Genomic DNA, 19,814 nt, shown 5'->3' with positions numbered 1-19,814 from the left:
TCTCATACATTTGTTTGCAGAATGATTGGGTATTAGACAATTGAAGCATAAATTATTATTTTGTACAAAGTCATGTTTCTCTTTGTATTGTAGTTTTACAAATTGTTTACATTGGTAAATGTAATGATCTTCTTTACAGAATGCGCACGAACCAGATTCTACAGTAGCATGAAATGTTTTACTCTTATTTGTCTTAGTTGCAGGTTCTATCATTTCAAGAGATCTAAATCTGCTTTCCATAAATTGTTTTAGTGTATCAAATGAAGGAAAATCCTCTCTTTCAGCCGAGATTCCTTGCTCCCACAAGCGATGACTTTCAGGGTCTAATTTTGAAACTGTCAAATAAATTATGATAGCATCCCACTGGTCTGCAGGCAAACCCAAGTTCTTCAACGAGGTTAAGCATTCGACAGTAGTATCCAGTAGTTGTTTGATATGAAAAGCTGATTCTGACGTTATGTTTCTAATATTAAATAATCTCTTGAAAATGCAGTTGGATATGAATCTTTTATTATTGTATCGGTTTTTCAGAATTTCCCATGCTTGACTGTAATTTTGGTTTGTTATTGGTATAGATCTCAACAGCTGTTCAGCTTCACCGGTCAGACTAGATTTAAGGTAATGTAACTTCTGTACATTGTCTAAGGATTGATTTGTATGAATGATGGAATTGAAGAGGTCATGAAACGATGTCCACTCAGTATATTTGCCAGAGAATTGTGGAAGTTTGATATGTGGCAGCTTGATTTCGGTAGTTGCTTTCTTGGGTTCTTGTAAGGCAGGTGTATGTGTAGTAGCAGTCAAGTCACTTAGTTTTGTTTTTAAATCGCTTTTGTACATAATGTATAATTCTTCACAAGTGTCGTAAGTATCGCTTAAGAAGTAACTCAATGTCTTTCTAGTTTCCTTAGAAATGTTTGAAATTAGGTACTCATGAGATGATTTGAATGAATTCCATGTCGCCTCTAAGTTTTCCAAGCGAGTGTCTAAATAGCTCGGTGTAATTCTTGCCTTTGGAGTTTTACCATAATTAACCTGAGCTTTTTTAATAGACTCCATTCGTTCATCTTGAAGACTGAGTAATTGGTTAATTTTCTCCATTGTTAATTGTATTTATGTTGCAGATAAACAAGAAATTTCTATAGAAATTAACACAAGTCGAAGTTCTTGACAAAGTTAAATAGTTCATACACAACTGTTATAACATATGTAAATTTTTCAAAGTTCTTATTATAAATGACCAATGAATTTTTCAAAGTCTTTTGCACTAGTAAAATTTCAAAGTTAATCAGAGTTCAGTATGGAATTTTTCTAAGTCTTTAGCACTTGCAAAATTTTAAAGTTAATAATAAGATCACTATGAAAATTTTCTAAGTCTTTTTTTTAAACACTTGTAAAATTTATAAAGTTCAATCACTACGGAAATATTCTAAGTCCTAAAACACTTGTATTTTTTTCAGAGTCTACTCACGGTTACCAAGTCCATTCCACACTGTAATCCGTTAAGTCCAGAGTTCATTCACTTAACACTTCACTACACTGCACGCGAAAGTCTACCTTACACACCCGACTCAAAGGACCAAATGGCTACCTAAACAATGCCGTACTGGGTCCAAAAATGAAACTCGGAATACGAAGAAACCTGTATTAAAGACTGTACATATATAAATTGTCAAACACTATACAAACAACCATGAAAATAACTAAAGCGCGTTCTAATACGGCAGCACGCCATCTGTTGTGAAAAATAGGAAAACTAATCGGACAACTTTTTGAAAATTATTAGGAAAAAAAGCTTTTAAAATTAATCTGTGTAAATTTAGGCGAATCATTCAACACGCACATTTTGTTATGACGGATGCATCCAGAGCATTATTATGAATACCTACCTAGGTAATCAGGTATCAATTTAAGTATAAATTATAGAATGTCGGTGGTCGAATCGGTAAGGTGCCCGTTTTAAAATGCGTGTGGCCCAAAAAGGTACAGGTTATGTACATTAGTTTGAATATTAACCGATGCTATTACGGTGAGGGACAACATCGTGGGAAAATTAGCACATTCAGGCAACAAACCATGGTCGATCAGACGGGAGTCGCTTCGTGTAAAAACCTGACTCACCCAATCCAGGATCCGTGGTCAAAGGCATACCCCGGTCTCTCTACAGAGTGGTGAGGATGCAACCGGGACTAAAGCCAGGAGGAAGAAGAATGTAAGTATAAATTATGTACTTACGTTAAGAAATAAAGAATAATAAATATAGGCTAATAAACTTGGGATTCTTCTTGTAGGCTAGCAACCTGCCACTATTTGAATCTCAATTCCATCATTAACAGCAGAACGTCGCTTTTCAATATTTTCGGCTCTTTCTACCTCGCAAAGGATGTAGACGTGATAAGATACTGTTGTTTTTGTTGTTGAAATATAGTGTGGCGACATATCTACGCCACTCGTCACAACATCCAATCACACAACAACTGTCAATCATCGCGAAGAAATTGACGCGCTCAGCCAATAGCAGCGAAGAATCCAAATCGCGATTTCAAAGATTTCATGGATTGGAGCTTATATATGCAACCTCCGACACAAAATCGTCGGAGCCGCGGTTCCCCAGGCATAACACCTAGCCTGGCGGAAGATCTTTCCTTTGGTGGCGGTCGAGCCGAATCATCGCTCCCGCTTCAATAGAAATGAAGCCTTGATAAAAATCGTTCAGCAAGCGAAAGAAGTTGTGGGTATCAGCTAGTATTCTATGAAATAGTGCTGAAGAAATTTCTTCAAAAACCTCCGTGCATTTCAGCAACTAACTTTACAAACATCATTAAATCTGTATTCGTGGTCACGAATATAGACGACACGTGGTATCGTAGTGAAAGAATGGACCATTTATGTTAGATAGACGGAACCATCGAAACAATTAAAATAGTCGCATTTTTTTTCATAAGAGAAATGCAAATGACATAGGTTAAATATCTTTGGGAGTAGGTAGGTTGCGTCATTTCTTAGAATCGGAGGACGAGGCACCGCCTCGCGCCTGCAGACCGCAGCACTCGCTCAGCACTCGCTGCTCGCTCGCTCGGCCACCGCGACGCTCATCATCATACACTTGATCGCGCGTACCTTAATGTGACTACTTTCCAAGTGTAGCGACTAAACATTTTTGTCCTGAGTCGAGGTGAGCAATAGAAACCACCTCCAACTATAGAGTATAACATAGCAGTGATATTTTTCAAACTATTGGTGTGAAGAATTAAATTGCAGGTAAATAAAGTGACAGCATGCCAGTGAGCGGATTAACTGACGCGAGGCCGGAGGATGACATCGTGATGACGGGGCTGTCGGGCCGGCTGCCGGAGTCCGACAGCATCGAGGAGTTCGCCGCCAACCTGTTCGGGGGCGTCGACATGGTCACCGCCGACGACCGCCGCTGGCCAAAAGGTAGATCCTTTTTAAATAAAGTTTATATAATGTAAGTAAGGCAAATCTTTATGATTAGCCAGTTGCTCTACTTGTAGCTTGTTGATGATTATTTAAATTTGCACTACCTACTTAAGCGCTTACACCTGTTCTGCCAATGCAATTGTTTCTTTCTGAAATGATGGTACTATAAAAGTGTATAGAATAGAATGAACTTCATTGCCTAATTAAATACTATAACAGACGCTATTAAATAATTGGATAAATTTTCCAAATTTAAAACATAAATAACTGAAGCAAAAGTTTTATTTTTTACAAATTAACCGGGCTCACCTACCCATTCAATTCAATTCAAAATCTTTATTGCAAATCATAAAGTACATCAGTTGGCAATTGGCCTATATTTGATATTCACATCTTTTGGAATCACTCCAGCCTCGTGGTCATAGACCGACCTCCAGTTCCTCTTCAGAGAGGTTAGGACGCGACCGGGACAAGCACCAGGACGATGCATACATTATTGGCACTAAAAAGTCAATGAAGTAAATCATACTTTTATTACAGGAGAAACGGCTAAAAACGAATCGAACTAACGGTAAAATAGTAACGATACAAATTAATTTAGTTCCAAAAAACGTTTAATCACATGTTCTGGATTAGTATACCGAAACTACTTGGATCTCCGAGCATTTTTAGAGATTTGTAGACTGTTTTATAGACAATGCAAATAGTAAATTTGTAGATATAAAGTTTCAAAATTCAAAAAATTCAAAATTTTTATTCGTTATTATAGGATACTTCATATCGTTTAATAATTGTCAAAACGTATGGTTTAACAACATTGGTTGACGTCAAATAAATTACTTAAAACTAAGTTTACTGCCGCTTCCAAGGCGTCTGTGCAGAAGAAGCGGTAACAAACTGCACTGCAGCATTTTCTTCAACAACGTCAACTTCACAATATCAATTAAACTTAAAATAGAATGTGGACGAGAGAATACATTGTTCAGATTAATATATTTAAGTATATGAGATTTTAATATTAAAAAAAGAGGTAAAAAAAAGGTTTCCTCCGCTTGATCACAGTTTTCGCCGTGAGACCTATAATTACTAAGTCATTATGACTTAATTCTTTACCTATGAGTATTATAATATTTTCATGAACTGTAGCATGCATACCAGTAGCATGATCTTTCTCTATGCGAGTTTTGGACTACAACATGAAATTCATAGTAAGTAGTACCATCGAAATGAACCCATGTTGAGTCTCCGCCGGCGAGGTTGCACGTCACGTGTAATTAATAATGGAAAGACCTTGTTAGATGTAAAAGCATTCCATAATATTTATGTAGTATGTTTGAGTGCTTCTCGTATGCAGGATACTCGACCCATGTTAAAAATAAAATACGTGAATTTCCATAATATGTGACCGAATTACTTCATGTTTTGGGCAACCGTGTACCTCACAACAGGCAGTAGACTTAGTCATACGCACGAAAAATATTGTTTTTTCCTCCAGTGTATGTAATTTTAATTATATTCAGAAACGTGTGCTTTTTTAAACACAATTTTAACATTACATACGAGGAGTTCAACACGAGTAAGCTCCTAATAGGTACCTATTTCTTTCTCCCATATTACTTTTCTGTTATTATCCTCAGCAAAGCTTAAATCAACTAAAGCTTGTATGTGATACCTACTTTACAAAAGATTTAGCTAACTTTTTACTGTTAGCCTTACCTATTAACGGTAACAACCCAATTTCTGACACACTAGTCGTAGTATAAGCTTTTGTCTTTCAATGACTTGCATAGGATAAGGTGGAATGCAGCTATGAGGTTGGTGGCATACTTGTGTTTTAATGATTGTAATATGTTTTATGTAACTATTAAATAAAATAAAAATAAAAAAGTACTATTTCAGTCGCGTAATAGTATCGCTGTCCTGTCTCACGTCATACTCGTAATAATAACACGCTAAGTTCCAATATTAATAACACAATTACAATCAGGTCTTCACGGACTGCCAGAACGCAATGGAAAACTCAAAGATCTGGCGCACTTCGACGCTACATTCTTTGGCGTACACGCCAAGCAAGCGCATCTCATGGACCCGCAACAGCGCATACTATTGGAGCTTACACACGAGGCCATTGTCGATGCTGGTTTCAATCCTGTAGAACTGCGCGGCTCGCGAACAGGCGTTTTCGTGGGCGTGTCCAACTCCGAGACGGACGAGATGTGGACTCAAGATCCCGACAAGATCAACGGTTACTCACTGACTGGTTGCTGCCGCGCCATGTTCCCGAACCGCATCTCGTACACGTTCGACCTGAAGGGGCCGTCGTACGCCATCGACACGGCGTGCTCCAGCTCCATGTTCGCGCTGTCGCAGGCGGTGGCCGCCATGCGCGCGGGGCACTGTGACGCCGCCGTGGTCGCCGGCGCCAACCTGTGTCTCAAGCCCGGCAACTCCCTCAACTTCCACCGGTTGAGCATGCTGTCCCCGGAGGGTCGCTGCGCGGCGTTCGATGCGGAAGGACGAGGTTACGTGCGTTCGGAAGCAGTCGTAGTGGTGCTCCTTCAAAAGCGTATGAATGCAAGGAGAGTGTACGCTACAATTCGCGGTGCACGAACAAACACAGATGGTTTCAAAGAACAAGGAATAACGTACCCAACAGGTGCCATGCAGAAGCGACTCGCAGCAGAAACATTCGCGGAAGCTCGTCTGCAACCGCAGGACGTTACCTACGTCGAAGCCCATGGCACCGGTACTAAGGTAATTTATACATTTCAAAAGAATGTAGTAGGTACCTACAATTTTATTTTCTACTTCTTAAACTTAAGAGCTAACTCTTGTCAGTAGTGTATATACTGAAGATATACATAAATGCGATAGAATTACAACGCGCTGACTTTGAAAGAAAAATTATTAAAAAATCAAAATAAGAAACCAAAGAAGTATCCGCATAATTGCATCCACAACTTGTTTCGTCATCAAAAGTATTAACTGATTTTTATATTCTTCTCCATAATAATTCTCAGGTAGGAGACCCACAAGAAGTAAACGCCATCGCCGACCTGTTCTGCAAGGACCGCAAGACGCCGCTGCTGCTGGGCTCGGTGAAGTCCAACATGGGCCACTCGGAGCCCGCCTCGGGGCTGTCCGCGATCGCAAAGGTTCTCATCGCAATGGAACGGGGCGTCATTCCTGCAAACCTTCATTTCCAGAGTCCCAATCGGGAAATTCCCGCTTTAAATGATGGAAGAATCAAGGTGCGATCCAATGAATAAAAAAAAAACAAATGAATAGCAAATGAATATTTTTTTTAAATTACGTTTTTCTTTTTTATAATAAGGTGGTAGATACACACACAAAATGGGATGGCGGGCTCGTGGCAGTGAACTCGTTCGGTTTCGGTGGAGCCAACGCTCACATCATCCTGGAATCAGAACGCAGCAAGCGGCCGAGAGTGACGCACAGCGGGGCGTTGCCGCGCGTCGTGGTCGCGTCGGGCCGCACGGAGGAGGCCGTGACGGCCTTGTTGCGGCAGGCTGCGGCTCACCGCGACGACGCCGAGCTCCACGCCCTGATGGACGCCGTACACGCGCAAAATATTCCCGGGCACTCTTTCAGGGGATACTCCATCCTTACTGATACTCCGGTCGAAGAGATCGTGGTGAGTTACCTTGATGATGAGTTTTTCCCATCTTCCCACAATGTTACAATGTATCGCTCTTTTTATTAACATATTTTTTCTTGTGAAATTAATTAATGACAAGACTTCCCCAAAAATAAATGAATAAAGTCGCCATGCCTGCGAACAGGAGACAGAGGGCAGCGGCGAGAGGCGCCCGCTGTGGTTCGTGTTCTCCGGCATGGGGTCGCAGTGGGCGGGCATGGCGCGCGACCTCATGCGCCTGCCCGCGTTCGCGGCCACCATCGCGCGCGCGGCCGCCGCTCTGCGTCCTCATGATGTAGACCTCGTCCACATCTTGACAGAGGCGCCCGAAAAGGCCTTCGAGGAAGTCATCAACTCCTTCGTTTCCATTGCCGCCGTGCAGGTGGCGCTTGTAGATGTATTGCGTGCGGTCGGACTGCGGCCAGATGGCATTGTTGGACACTCCGTCGGAGAATTAGGTTAGTCACTAATAACTTTATGTAAATATTATCTAATGGAACTAGGAATAGTTAAATTAAGGTATAATGAAAGAATTTTCAACAACTTATTTATAATGGATTTGAGTGCGTTTGACCTCAATCTGCCTGGCGGTAAGCAAGATAAGGCCTAAGGTGGTACAAGCAAGCTCAAATAGTGCCTATTCACTAGGCATTTCCTTGGAAATCGCCAAGTTATATCTATATCTATGTATGTATATCCCTAACAACATTGTTTAGTACATGACAGGTTCAGAGGTCGCCTGGTGCTTTGATAAGCATTGCATTTATTTTTGGATTGCGATTTGTTTGGATTGTAATCAACTCATTCCACTAACGTACGTTGTTTACAGGTTGCGCTTACGCTGACGAAACTCTAACAGTTGAACAAACTGTGCTGGCGGCTTACTGGCGTGGCCATAGTATTGTAAACGCCAAGCTGGCGCCGGGCGCCATGGCCGCCGTCGGCCTCACGTGGGAGCAGTGCGAGGAGCGCTGTCCTCCGGAGATCATACCGGCCTGCCACAACGCGAACGACAGCGTTACAGTTTCGGGTCCAGTCGCTTCTATAGAAAAATTTGTTGCGGCTTTATCTTCAGAAGGGGTTTTCGCTCGTCGTGTTAACAGCAGTGGTGTTGCGTTTCATAGCAAGTACATTGCAGCTGCGGCGCCACTGCTGCGCAAGCGACTTGAGACAGTTATTTCCAACCCCAAACCACGATCTAAGAAATGGATCTCCTCCTCGTTGCCTCAAGATAAATGGGAATCTGAAATAGGTGAGTAATAGGTAGTATACAGAAAATTTACGATTTGTTCAGTCATCATTACAATCAGCAAGCCTTATTGCCATTATGATTCCGCTGGAGCACACTATTAATAAAGAGAACAGATTTGTATTTTTGTATGTTTGTAACGAATAAACTCAAATACTACTGAATCGATTTAAAAAATTCTCTCACCATCCGAAATAAGAAAATATTTTTATGAAGTAAATTACATTTCAGACAGATTAAATTAAAATTAAAGATTTTTGTTTAACCTGACATTTGTCATCCCTCGAAACAAATTAAAATTTAATTCTCTTCCTTAACAGGTTCACACCTTAAGTTAATATCAAATACAGTTATTATATTATGTAATTAACTATTGGTGGCAACTGAGCTTTTAATATTCATCTTGAGATTTGTTTCGATCCGGGTATCACCTATGACCAGGATCCAAATAACAATCATATTGAAGGAATAATTTCCGAGTAATGTTGATATTTGAATCATTCTAAATTTTTTTTCTATAAAACAATTCGCAGCGAAGCTGAGCAACGCGGAGTACCACGTGAACAACCTGCTGTCGCCGGTGCGGTTCGCGACGGCGCTGCGGGCGCTGCCGGAGCGCGCGCTGCTGCTGGAGGTGGCGCCGCACGCGCTGCTGCAGGCCGTGCTGAAGCGCGCGCTGCCGGCGCCGGCCGCGCACGTGGCGCTCGTGCGCAAGGACGCGCCCGACGCCGCGCTGCATCTGCTCGCCAGCATCGGCAAGTGAGTGCCGCTCCGCCGGCTCGTCGGTCTGCGTCTCGTGCCCGCGGCTCACCCGTGCTGTCGTTCTGTGCAGGATCTACGCGGCCGGCGGGCAGCCTCGCGTGGGGCAGCTGTACGAGCGCGTGGAGTTCCCCGTCTCCCGCGGCACGCCGGGGCTGGCCTCCAGCGTCCTGTGGGACCACTCCACCGAGTGGAGCGTGGCGCACTTCGGCAACAACCAGCGCACGGGGGAGAGCGTGTTCGAGTTCGACCTGAACCGTGCCGATGACGCTTTTCTGGCCGGACATCAGATTGATGGCCGCGTGCTTTTCCCCGCCACCGGCTACATTGTAAGTATTTCATAAATGATCAAACCAAAAACAATTTTTTAAAGCAACAGTGTTTGTAATGTTTTTTATTCTCTCTATCAGATGCTTGTCTGGAGAACGGTTGCGAAATTACACAATAAAAACATCGAAGATACCCCGATAGTCATCGAAGATTTGAATTTGATTCGTCCCACTATAATCAACCGGGAGACACCAGTACGTTTTTCAGTTAACATCCTAGATGGCACCGGCCAGTTCGACATCTGCGAGGGCGGCAGTGTTGCTGTCACCGGAAGGGTACGGTTCACTGACGAACCGAAGAAGGAGTGGTTAAATTTAGAGATGCCCAAAGCGGCGAACGAGCCGAACCTATTGCCTCTCACATCTCAAGATGTTTACAAAGAATTGCGTTTACGTGGCTATGATTATAAAGATATTTTTCGTGGTATTAAAACGGCTAACGCACGCGGTACGGATGGCGAGTTATTCTGGCATAATAACTGGATTTCTTTCACGGATACATTACTGCAGTTTCATATAATCACTAAGGAAACACACGAGCTGCCAACGCGCATCCAACGGGTGCTTATTGACCCAGAGGCACAGAAGGCGGCAGTCAATGCTGCAGTGAATCAAGGAGCCCCCTCACTCGTGGTGCGCCGCTGTTTGGACACTGATATCACTGTGTGCGGAGGCGTTGAGTTGCGTGGAGTTAAGACTAGTATTGCACCTCGCCGTCTCAACCCGCAGGCACCACCAAAACTGGAGAAGTACGTGTTTTTGCCATACGATAACGCAAACGTTACTACAGAGGATACTTCGCGTTCAAAGCGAGATGCATTGACTGTGAGTCTTCAGCTGCTGCTTGAGAATGCGGGCACTTTACGGCTGAAGCTATGTGAAGCAGCATTGGAGCGGCCGGTGGAAGCGCTGCTGATGCCGCTGACGATACAAACACTGGAGGCTGAGCCGCAAGTACGCGTGGAGGCGAGCGTGGCCGCCGGGGCAAATACGGCACCATACAATGCAGTGTTGCAGGAATATGGAGTTAAGGTAAAGAAAAATGGCCAGTGACACTAACATTCAGTTTTTTTCAGGCTACTAACCCGATGAGTTAAACTTGACTTATGTTACCAAAAACTGCACATTTCGTAGTATCTCATTTAAATGAGAAAGTTGAAATCCAATTTACAATTGAGTCTATCTCTTAAGAGAATATACTTTAAATACTGAACGTTTTTATGCAGGTGACATCCAAAAACGGTACGGATGTAGCTCCTGATAGCGAATGCCACTTGGTATTGGCAACCGATGTGATATCTCGACATAAAGCTGGCGTGCTCGGCAACCTGGTGGCCGCGCTCGGCGCCGGCGGCATGCTGCTGCTGGAGGAGCCGCACGGCGCCCTGGACGACCGCGCCGCCGCCGACATGCTGGCGCGCGCCGGCCTCGTGCTCGTCTCCCGTCAGGTCACCGCCACCTGCGACTATATCATGTTGCGCCGCAAAGTCACGCTTCCTAAGGAACAGGTCGTCATCGAGATCGGAGAAGACGACGAGTACAATTGGGTAGGTACTCGAAACAGATTTGGAATGAGTCAACTCAGTAATCATCAACTCAGGTTTTGATGGCCCAACATTTTTTGTTGTAACTGAAGGTGGAGCCCCTGCGCGAGGCGATGAAGCGCGCTGAGAGCGAAGACATGCGCATCTACGTGGTGTCGCGCGCGGCCAGCAGCGGCGTGCTGGGGCTGAGCACGTGCCTGCGCGGCGAGCCCGGCGGCGGCGCCGTGCGCGCGTTCCTGTTGCCGGGCGCCGCCCACGCCGTCACCGCGCCCGCTTACAGCGCGCAGCGGGACAAGGACCTCGTGTCCAATGTGCTGCGCGCTAATGTCTGGGGCAGCTACCGACATCTGCTACTCAATGACTCCGCTGAAGCTAAATTGCAGGTATGTTAAAACCACAAGTCAAGTAAAGGCAAAACCATCCACTTACACCTCCGCCAAGAAAAATGGCAAGATAATTAAAACTGTTAAAAAACCAGGCACCTTTAATTGCCATCTCAATGTTTGTAGGTAGAGCACGCCTACGTTAATGCCCTTGTTCGCGGCGACTTGTCCTCGCTGCGCTGGATAGAGAGCCCGCTGCGGTTCGCGGGCGAGCAGCAGCGGGGGCCGGGCTCCGAGCTGTGCCACGTGTACTACGCGCCGCTCAACTTCCGCGACGTCATGCTGGCCACCGGCAAGCTGCCGCCCGACGCGCTGCCCGGCAACCTCGCCGGACAGGTAACTGTCATGTGCCAACATACATACACATAATCACATCTATATCCCTTGCGGGGTAGACAGCGCCAGAGCCAGTTTTGAATAGACTGATAAGCCACGTTCAGCTGTTGTTTGGCTTAATGATAGAATTAAGATTCAAAGTAGCCCATCGCCTAAAAGAAGAATCCCAACTTTACAAACCTATCTTTTAGTCGCCTTTTACGACATTCATGGGACAGAGATAGTGGTCTTATTTTTTTTTCTATTGGTGGTGGGAACCAGGGCATATTATAATTAAAAACCCGTTGTTATTGTTATACGACAGGAATGCATACTGGGCCTGGAATTCAGCGGCCGCTCCTCGTCAGGCAAGCGCGTGATGGGCATGGTGGCGGCCCGCGGGCTGGCCACTACTGTCGCCGCGGACAAGGGCTTCCTGTGGGAGGTGCCCGCCAAGTGGACGCTGGAAGAAGCCGCCACGGTCCCCGTCGCCTACGCTACGGCCTACTACGCGCTGACAGTCCGCGGGCGCATGCGCAGCGGAGAGTCCGTGCTGATCCATGCGGGCACGGGCGGCGTCGGGCAGGCGGCCATCGCCATCGCTCTGCACGCGGGCTGCGAGGTGTTCACCACCGTGGGCACGCCCGACAAGAGGGCCTTCCTCCGCCAGCGCTTCCCGCAGCTGGAAGACGCCAACATCGGCAACTCCCGCGACATCTCGTTCGAGCAGCTCGTGCTGCGACGCACTCGCGGCCGCGGAGTGGACCTCGTGCTCAACTCGCTGGCGGGAGACAAACTGCTGGCCTCGGTGCGCTGTCTGGCGGAGGGCGGACGGTTCCTCGAGATCGGGAAACTCGACCTCTCAGAAAACACGCCCCTGGTGAGTCGGCGATCGACATGACATACGAGGCAGGGGGCGAACAGTATCGTATTGTGAGTGAGAGTGGTTGTTGCGTTCCGCAGGGCATGTCCATCTTCCTGAAGAACACGACGTTCCACGGCATCCTGCTGGACGCGCTGTTCGAGGCGGGCGGCGAGCACCCCGAGAAGGCGGCCGTGTGCCGCTGCCTGAGCGAGGGGCTCGCGAGCGGCGCCGTGCGGCCGCTGCCGGCCACCGTGTACGGCGACCAGCAGCTCGAGGCGGCCTTCAGGTACTGCTGCCGCGTCTCGTCCGCGCGGGGCACAGTCTGCCGACACGACGAGCACGATAATACAAGGTTGCGACGTGTGCAGGTACATGGCGACGGGCAAGCACATCGGCAAGGTGGTGCTGCGCGTGCGCGACGAGGAGCCCGGCGCCGCGCCCGCGCGCCCCTCCGCCAAGCTGCTCTCTGCCATTCCCCGCACATACTTCCATCCTGCCAAGAGTTATGTCTTAGTCGGTACGTACCTCACAACTTTTTGTACTTCATACTCGTATAAGTACTTCTTCTTCTTCCTGTCTATAGTGCCGGTTGCATTCTCACCACTCTAGAGAGAAGCCCGGTGTAAGCTTTTGACCTTGGATCCTGGATTGGGTGAGTCAGGTTTTTTCACGAAGCGACTCTCATCGGTCCTCCATAAACTTACAGGGGAACCTAACCCGTATTGGATCATATGATTACACATCCAGTTGCCTGAATGAGCAGGTTTCCTCACGATGTTTTTCCTCACTGTAAGAGCATCGGTTAGTTATCTAACTAATGTACATAACTTCGAAAATAGTCATAGGTACATGGCCACGGTGAGATTCGAATCGGTGTCTTTATGCGCAATCGCGTTTTGACCTTACCGCTTCGACCACCAACGCTCTCTACTACCATAGACATATACCTAGCTAGGTTAATTATTATGCCAACTCCTCGGTTATATAGAACAAAATGAATATTCTTTGCTTTACGTCGTCTCGATCGAGCTTTATTTATTTTCAATTCACTTAACCTATTATAACAGTTTAACCCAGTTATAATAAAGATACTCGTATTATACGCGATCGAGACGAAGTGGAAGGTGTAATAATTAGCGAATATTATGATAAAACTAATATAAAATTTGATGTGAACTAGGTGGTCTGGGCGGGTTTGGCTTGGAGCTGGGGTCGTGGCTGGTGAAGCGCGGCGCCACCAAGCTCGTGCTGAACTCCCGCAGCGGCGTGCGCACCGGGTACCAGGCCTGGTGCATCAACAGGTTACAGAACCTTTACACTTATACACTTTTTCGCTCTCTGATTGTTACTTTAATTATATTTTTTTTTTTTACATGCTTAAGCATTCTGTTGGCTATGTTTTTCTAAGATTCGGTATTCTCAATTTATTATAAACACAAGTCGCGCCGATGGGCACCTGCTATTTGATACAGGTACTTTAATTATATTATATTTAGGGTTTCGTTCCAATACAAAAAAGAATAGGACCACTCCATCTCTTTCCATGGATATCTTAAAAGGCGACTAAGGGATAGGCTTACAAACTTGGGATTCTTTTTTAGGCGATGGGCTAGCTACCTGACTCTATTTGAATCTCAATTCTATCATTAAGCCAAATAGCTGAACGTGGCTATTCAGTCTTTTCAAGACTATTGGCTGACGGATGACGTGACCATTTGTATATATGTATGTATGTTTCGTAAACAGTAAAGAAGTCCTTAGTAGGTTCGCCGTGTTTATTTTACTGGCCGAAGGTATCCGTACTTGTATACAGGGTGACTTTTAATTTAACTGCATAAATTTAACTGTTAAGTGTACTCATCTTAAAAACGTTAAAAGAAAAATATCGGTTCATATTTCAGAAAGTACGAAATAAAATAAAAGTATTAAAATCCACGATCCTAAATACGTCATATCACCCCGGCCGGCGGAAAAGCGACGCGTAAGATTCAGAGGTCAACGACACAATTCATTCAGCTGAGCGATCTCGACAACTCTGTACTTTACTTGATCTTGATACTAGAAAAATTATTTATTTTTCAGACATTTATTTACATGTTTAGTTTTAATTTATTTTTGTAGTATTGGTCTTTAATAAAGCGTGTGACGTAGTTTTTGAGGGGGTTTTAAATGTGAAAATGATGACGTTTAATTTAAATAAAAATAGGCTCAAACAGCTCAGAAGTATGGGTATAGTCTATGTTTAAAAGGATGCAGTTGTTTTAAATGTCACCCTGTATACTAATGACTTGCTCATTCGATCAAGTATAAATTTTATACTTCGAAGACTTGCTCAGATAAATCTTATCGAATTACTTAAATTTAAATAATAATATAATAATATTTATTTATTTGCATAAAAATACTTTCTCTTTACAGATGGCGTGAAAAGGGTGTTACTGTAGCAGTGTCAAATATAGATGCTACCACTTTGGAGGGGGCAAAACAGCTTCTTCGGGAAGCTGCTCGACTGGGCCCAGTCGACGGCGTGTTCAACTTGGCCGCCGTGCTGCGGGACGCCTATCTCGAGAATCTCACTCCCGCCGACTTCAAAGTCGTTGCTAAGCCTAAAGTGGACGGTGAGTATTTTGAAGGCATTATCAATAGGCCACACTTGTTCCGGCGAAGCCGATTTTCAAAGTTAAATCCATATCATTGACATGACAAAATTTTAATTAAATTTGTTTAACTTGAGAAAATATTCATGACACCCCACGAGTTTAGTTTCGTTTGCAATCTCAATTTTAAATAGAATATTTTTACAGGCACGAAAGCCCTCGACCAGGCGACCCGCGAGCTGGCGCCCGAGCTGGACTACTTCGTGGCGTTCTCGTCGGTGTCGTGCGGGCGCGGCAACCCCGGGCAGACCAACTACGGGTTCGCGAACTCCGTCATGGAGCGCGTCTGCGAGCAGCGCCAGGCGGACGGGCTGCCGGCGCTCGCCGTGCAGTGGGGCGCCATCGGTAATCTCCATGCCATGTCTCTTGATCAACCGCCTTCCCCAACTCTATAATGTCAGACGTTTGTGAACAAAGTGTGCATTGGCAGGCGAGGTGGGGCTGATCGTGGAGACCATGAACGACGACGCGGTGGTGGGCGGCACGGTGCCGCAGCGCATCGCGTCGTGCATGGAGGCGCTGGGCGCGCTGCTGGCGCGGCCGCACGCGGTGGCGGCCTCCATGGTGCTGGCCGACAAGAGGCCTGCTGGGCAACAGCAACAACAAGATGTGGTGCATGCTGTTGCCAACATCCTGGGTAAGAATATATTTATTGTTTAATCGTGGTGTGTGTGTGAATTACATGATTTCCTACCTATACTTCATCTCGGACGTTTTGAATCATGTTACAATGAACCGTGGACATCGATAGATTATTATAGATTTAGAAAATCAATTTGTATCTTAGAGAAATAAAAGAAAGATGTAACACATCTACTAATAATGATAAGCTTAATAGCTATAGTAAAGGAGGCGGTATCTCACAAGAATCAATCATGTAATAATTATTCAACATGTTACAGGTATCAAAAATCCGAAAAAAACTTCCGACTCGGCAAGCTTGGCCGAGCTGGGCATGGACTCGCTGATGGGCGCGGAGATCAAGCAGACGCTGGAGCGCAGCTACGACCTGGTGCTGGGCGTGCAGGAGATCCGCACGCTCACGTTCGCCAAGCTGCGCGAGCTCACCGGCGGCGAGCCGGGCGCGGCGCCGGCGCCGGCCGCGAAGGAAGATATACCGGAGCAAAAGGTGGAGGATCTGGTGCAGTTGGCCGACATGGCCGAGCTTATGCCCAAGGAAGTTTTGGTGAAAATGCCAAGCGCACCCACGCTTGGAAATTCACAACCAGTATTCATGGTGAGTTTTTTGGTCTGGAGGAGAGGAAAGGATATATAAACGGAAAACGAAACTGAATACTTCATTCTGACCGACAACAACAGGAAGAACAATCTTTCGGGTATAAATTCTTAGAATACCCGCATATATAATCGCCAGTGTTTTACAGATCCACCCAGCAGAAGGCGTGGTGGACCTGCTGCGGCCGGTGGCGGCGGCGGTGCGCGCGCCCGTGTACGGGCTGCAGTGCACGGCGGGCGCGCCGCTGGCCGACATGGCGGCGCTCGCCAACTTCTACATAGCGCACATCCGCTCCGTGCAACCGAACCCACCATATCTGCTGCTCGGATACTCGTTCGGAGCGGTCGTCGCCTTTGAGATGGCGTTCCAGCTTGAAAAGGTTTCTCTTCTTTATTTTGATCCATGTCCATCATATTTATATGTAGTCTTATCACTCTGATTAAATATACATCATCCTCTTACTCTTATTTTTCTTGTTTGGGAACTAAGGCAGTTTGACAAATGTTAATCAATCCATTCGTGCTACACCACCACTTACCTTACTATTAATTCCAGGAGGGCTGCGAATCAAGCGTGGTCATGGTAGATGGCTCCCCCGCCTACGTGGCCATGCACACTGCCGTTGGTACGAGTAAAACAGCAGTGCGAACCCAAGCCAGCGACGAATCCGACGCCCTGGTCGCGTTCTTGAGACTTTTCAAAGAAGGAGATTTCACGAAGGTTAATCTTAATGTATTACTCATTAAATTGTCCTTGTACCATTAGTCTTAGATTTTTTTGTTAATGTGTCTCCAGTTCTCACATTATTTCTGTTCACAGAACAGAGATTTCTACCGTTGTGTGTTCACCTAAGTTTTCCTCCTTTTTGATTCGTTCGTTTCAATTACTGAGTTATGTACATCAGCTTAATTGCTAATCGGTGTCCTTACGGCAACGGAAACCTTGTGTAGAAACTTGCACATTCAGGAAATTGAATGTGTAACCATGATCCAATACTGGTTAGGTTCCCCTGCAAATGTTGCGAATATCCAATGGAAGTCTCTTCTTATAAAAATCTGACACCCCAATCTTGGATCATGGTCAATAAGGCGTACCTCGGGCTCCGCTCTAGAGAGGTGAGGATGTACCGGTACTAAAGCCAGGAAACCACAGTTGAGTTTGGTTATGAGCTAGGTTAGCCTTTATGATTCCGGTTTTAGTACTTTTAATTTTTATTCGACTAAATGTTACAGATGTCCATGGAGTTAGAGAAACTTCCAAATTGGGAAGCGCGTATGGCGCGCGTGCAGGCTGAGCTGGAGGGGCTCACGCCACATTCTCCCGTCGAGCTCGGCGCGGCCGCCTTGTCGTTCTACCGCAAATTAGCTCTCGCCGACACCTACAAGCCGAGCGGGCGCATCTCCGCGCCGGTGACGCTGTTCCGCGCTCGCGACAACTACGTGCTGACGGTGGGGGAGGACTACGGCCTGCGGGCCCTGTGCGCGGGCCCGCTGTCGCTGCAGCAGCTGCCGGGCACGCACCGCTCCGTGGTGACGGGCGCGCCGGCGCTCACCATCGCGCAGCACCTCAACGACACGCTCGCCGCGCGCTAACGACTGATCCAGTGAACGGAGAGACACGTCTCTCATGCTATATTTAGCTAGAATATACAGTGTACATATCTCTGTACACTTAGGAAATGAAACAGGCTGTTAAAGTAACAATGTTTTCTGATGGGTTCATTTGAACAAGTAATGTATGTACATGTTTTTTGACAGATTACTACGGTTATACTTGCTTTCAACGCGTGATGTTGCTCGGTACAACGGTGCAACGTTGCAACGCAACGCATATTTTCATTTGAGTATGTAGATAGCAGGTAGTTAGGTAGAAAAATAAATTAATATCATATACTCTTTATGATGACTAGTATTAACATTTAATTTACTTGTCCCACGGGTTATATTGTTAGTTGTGTAATAAAGCTAGAAAATGGGCTGAATACTTAACTGTATATATAAATGAAGTACTATTAGTAAATTATTTATTAAAGTACTTAATTGTTTGCAACTAACGAGTAATCTTAGTCGATGAATGGTTGTTGTAATAATTTATTGCTATTGATCGAGGCGCGGCGCGCTGTGGTGTGATCATGTGATTAAACTAAAATAACAAGTTTTAGCAATATAAAGGGCTGCTTTATTTTTACCAATCAAAATAACGACAACTTTATCTCACAGGTACAGACTTTGCATTTACAATACTACGTCCACTTGCATCATTTTTAGTCAAAATATATTTTTTTTCATAAATCATGTGAAGTTACATGACAAGTCGCCAGTTTTGAACCTATAATCGGTGTTAACAAATTTGGGCTGGTAACTAGGGCATCATTATATTTAACAGTATCGATTCCACAGCGACTTCATAGACCATGTTAGGAACTAATCATAATCATTTATTCCTTGAATAGGGTAACTATTCAAGAAGTTTCAAAAGAGGTCTAGAAGCAAAATCTATAGGACATCAAAAACAAAATTAGTATTGCTCCCAACAAGGAATAGAATAGAATAGATTTATTTTCAAAATTGGATACAGGGTATAACTTATTGACATCACATAACTTAAATCTAATTATAACCACTACCGCAGCAACGCACAGCAGCAAACTCAGCAACAAACTACACTGCAGCATTTTCATCGGACGTCAATTTACAAATATAGATCTCTTAAATCTAAATCGTAGACGAATGCACATTGTTTACATTTAAAAACATGAATGAATGTAGAACTAATTATGTCAATACGAATTTTTGAAAGAGTCTAAGTTTTTCCTAACATGCATAATGTTATCGAATATGTATTGGGAGGGCAATTGCAAAAAGAAACTGGAATATTATGAACAAGGACAGGTAAAAGTAATTTGAAAGAAAATATTAAGAAAATTAAATTTGGTAACAGGGAAATTACCTCAACAAAAAAATAATCCATTTTTTTTTAAATTATAGCTTTAGATTGAATTTCAAATATTGACTCTTGCCCTTATGAAGCTGAACCACTTCTTAAAAACAATGTCAGCACCTGTAGTACCAAATTTCAATTTCCATAAATTTACCCTAGTGACATTATGAATACTTTTTAACAGCTTTACTTAAAACGTCGGAGGAACATCGGGGTATGTCGGTTATTGCGATATATTATATTATTAAAGAGAAATATTATAGCTGGGGACTTAGCATATATATTCTAAGACTGTGTTGACCAAGGGATTTTTTCAAATGTAATAAAATAGTATATGTACCTACTTCATGGTACATTTTAAAGAGGCTGAGATTCAAATAGTGACAGGTTGCTAGCCCATCGCCTACAAGCGGAATCTTGAGTTGTTAAGCCCTTTG

The 19,814-nt window shown here is 44.8% G+C and overlaps 1 protein-coding gene across 1 annotated transcript; it reads left to right on the top strand.

The window, feature by feature from the left end:
• Window positions 1-2,983: 2,983 nt before the first annotated feature.
• LOC106133287 (fatty acid synthase-like) lies at window positions 2,984-18,607 on the top strand. The gene is made up of 24 exons (XM_060946530.1): window positions 2,984-3,175; window positions 3,249-3,438; window positions 5,429-6,195; window positions 6,462-6,692; window positions 6,776-7,096; window positions 7,245-7,557; window positions 7,929-8,351; window positions 8,882-9,107; window positions 9,181-9,436; window positions 9,518-10,468; window positions 10,663-10,983; window positions 11,073-11,363; window positions 11,490-11,699; window positions 12,004-12,558; window positions 12,642-12,829; window positions 12,912-13,060; window positions 13,724-13,844; window positions 14,962-15,161; window positions 15,348-15,545; window positions 15,631-15,837; window positions 16,103-16,437; window positions 16,586-16,816; window positions 16,993-17,157; window positions 17,670-18,607. Exons 2-24 carry the CDS (start codon window positions 3,279-3,281, stop codon window positions 18,027-18,029), a joined length of 7,179 nt encoding a protein of 2,392 aa, XP_060802513.1. The 5' UTR covers window positions 2,984-3,175; window positions 3,249-3,278; the 3' UTR covers window positions 18,030-18,607.
• Window positions 18,608-19,814: the final 1,207 nt, after the last annotated feature.

The sequence above is a fragment of the Amyelois transitella genome, chromosome 11 (genome assembly GCF_032362555.1).
Source record: "Amyelois transitella isolate CPQ chromosome 11, ilAmyTran1.1, whole genome shotgun sequence".
NCBI classification, from domain to species: domain Eukaryota; kingdom Metazoa; phylum Arthropoda; class Insecta; order Lepidoptera; family Pyralidae; genus Amyelois; species Amyelois transitella.
This window is presented reverse-complemented; position numbering and strand designations above follow the sequence as displayed.

Coding starts and splice junctions, on each gene's coding strand:
- LOC106133287 (XM_060946530.1), top strand. CDS start 3,279: ATGCCAGTGAGCGGATTAACTGACGCGAGGCCGGAGGATGACATCGTG. Junction 6,693..6,775: donor TAAATGATGGAAGAATCAAG/GTGCGATCCAAT, acceptor TTTTATAATAAG/GTGGTAGATACACACACAAA. Junction 11,364..11,489: donor CCGCTGAAGCTAAATTGCAG/GTATGTTAAAAC, acceptor CAATGTTTGTAG/GTAGAGCACGCCTACGTTAA.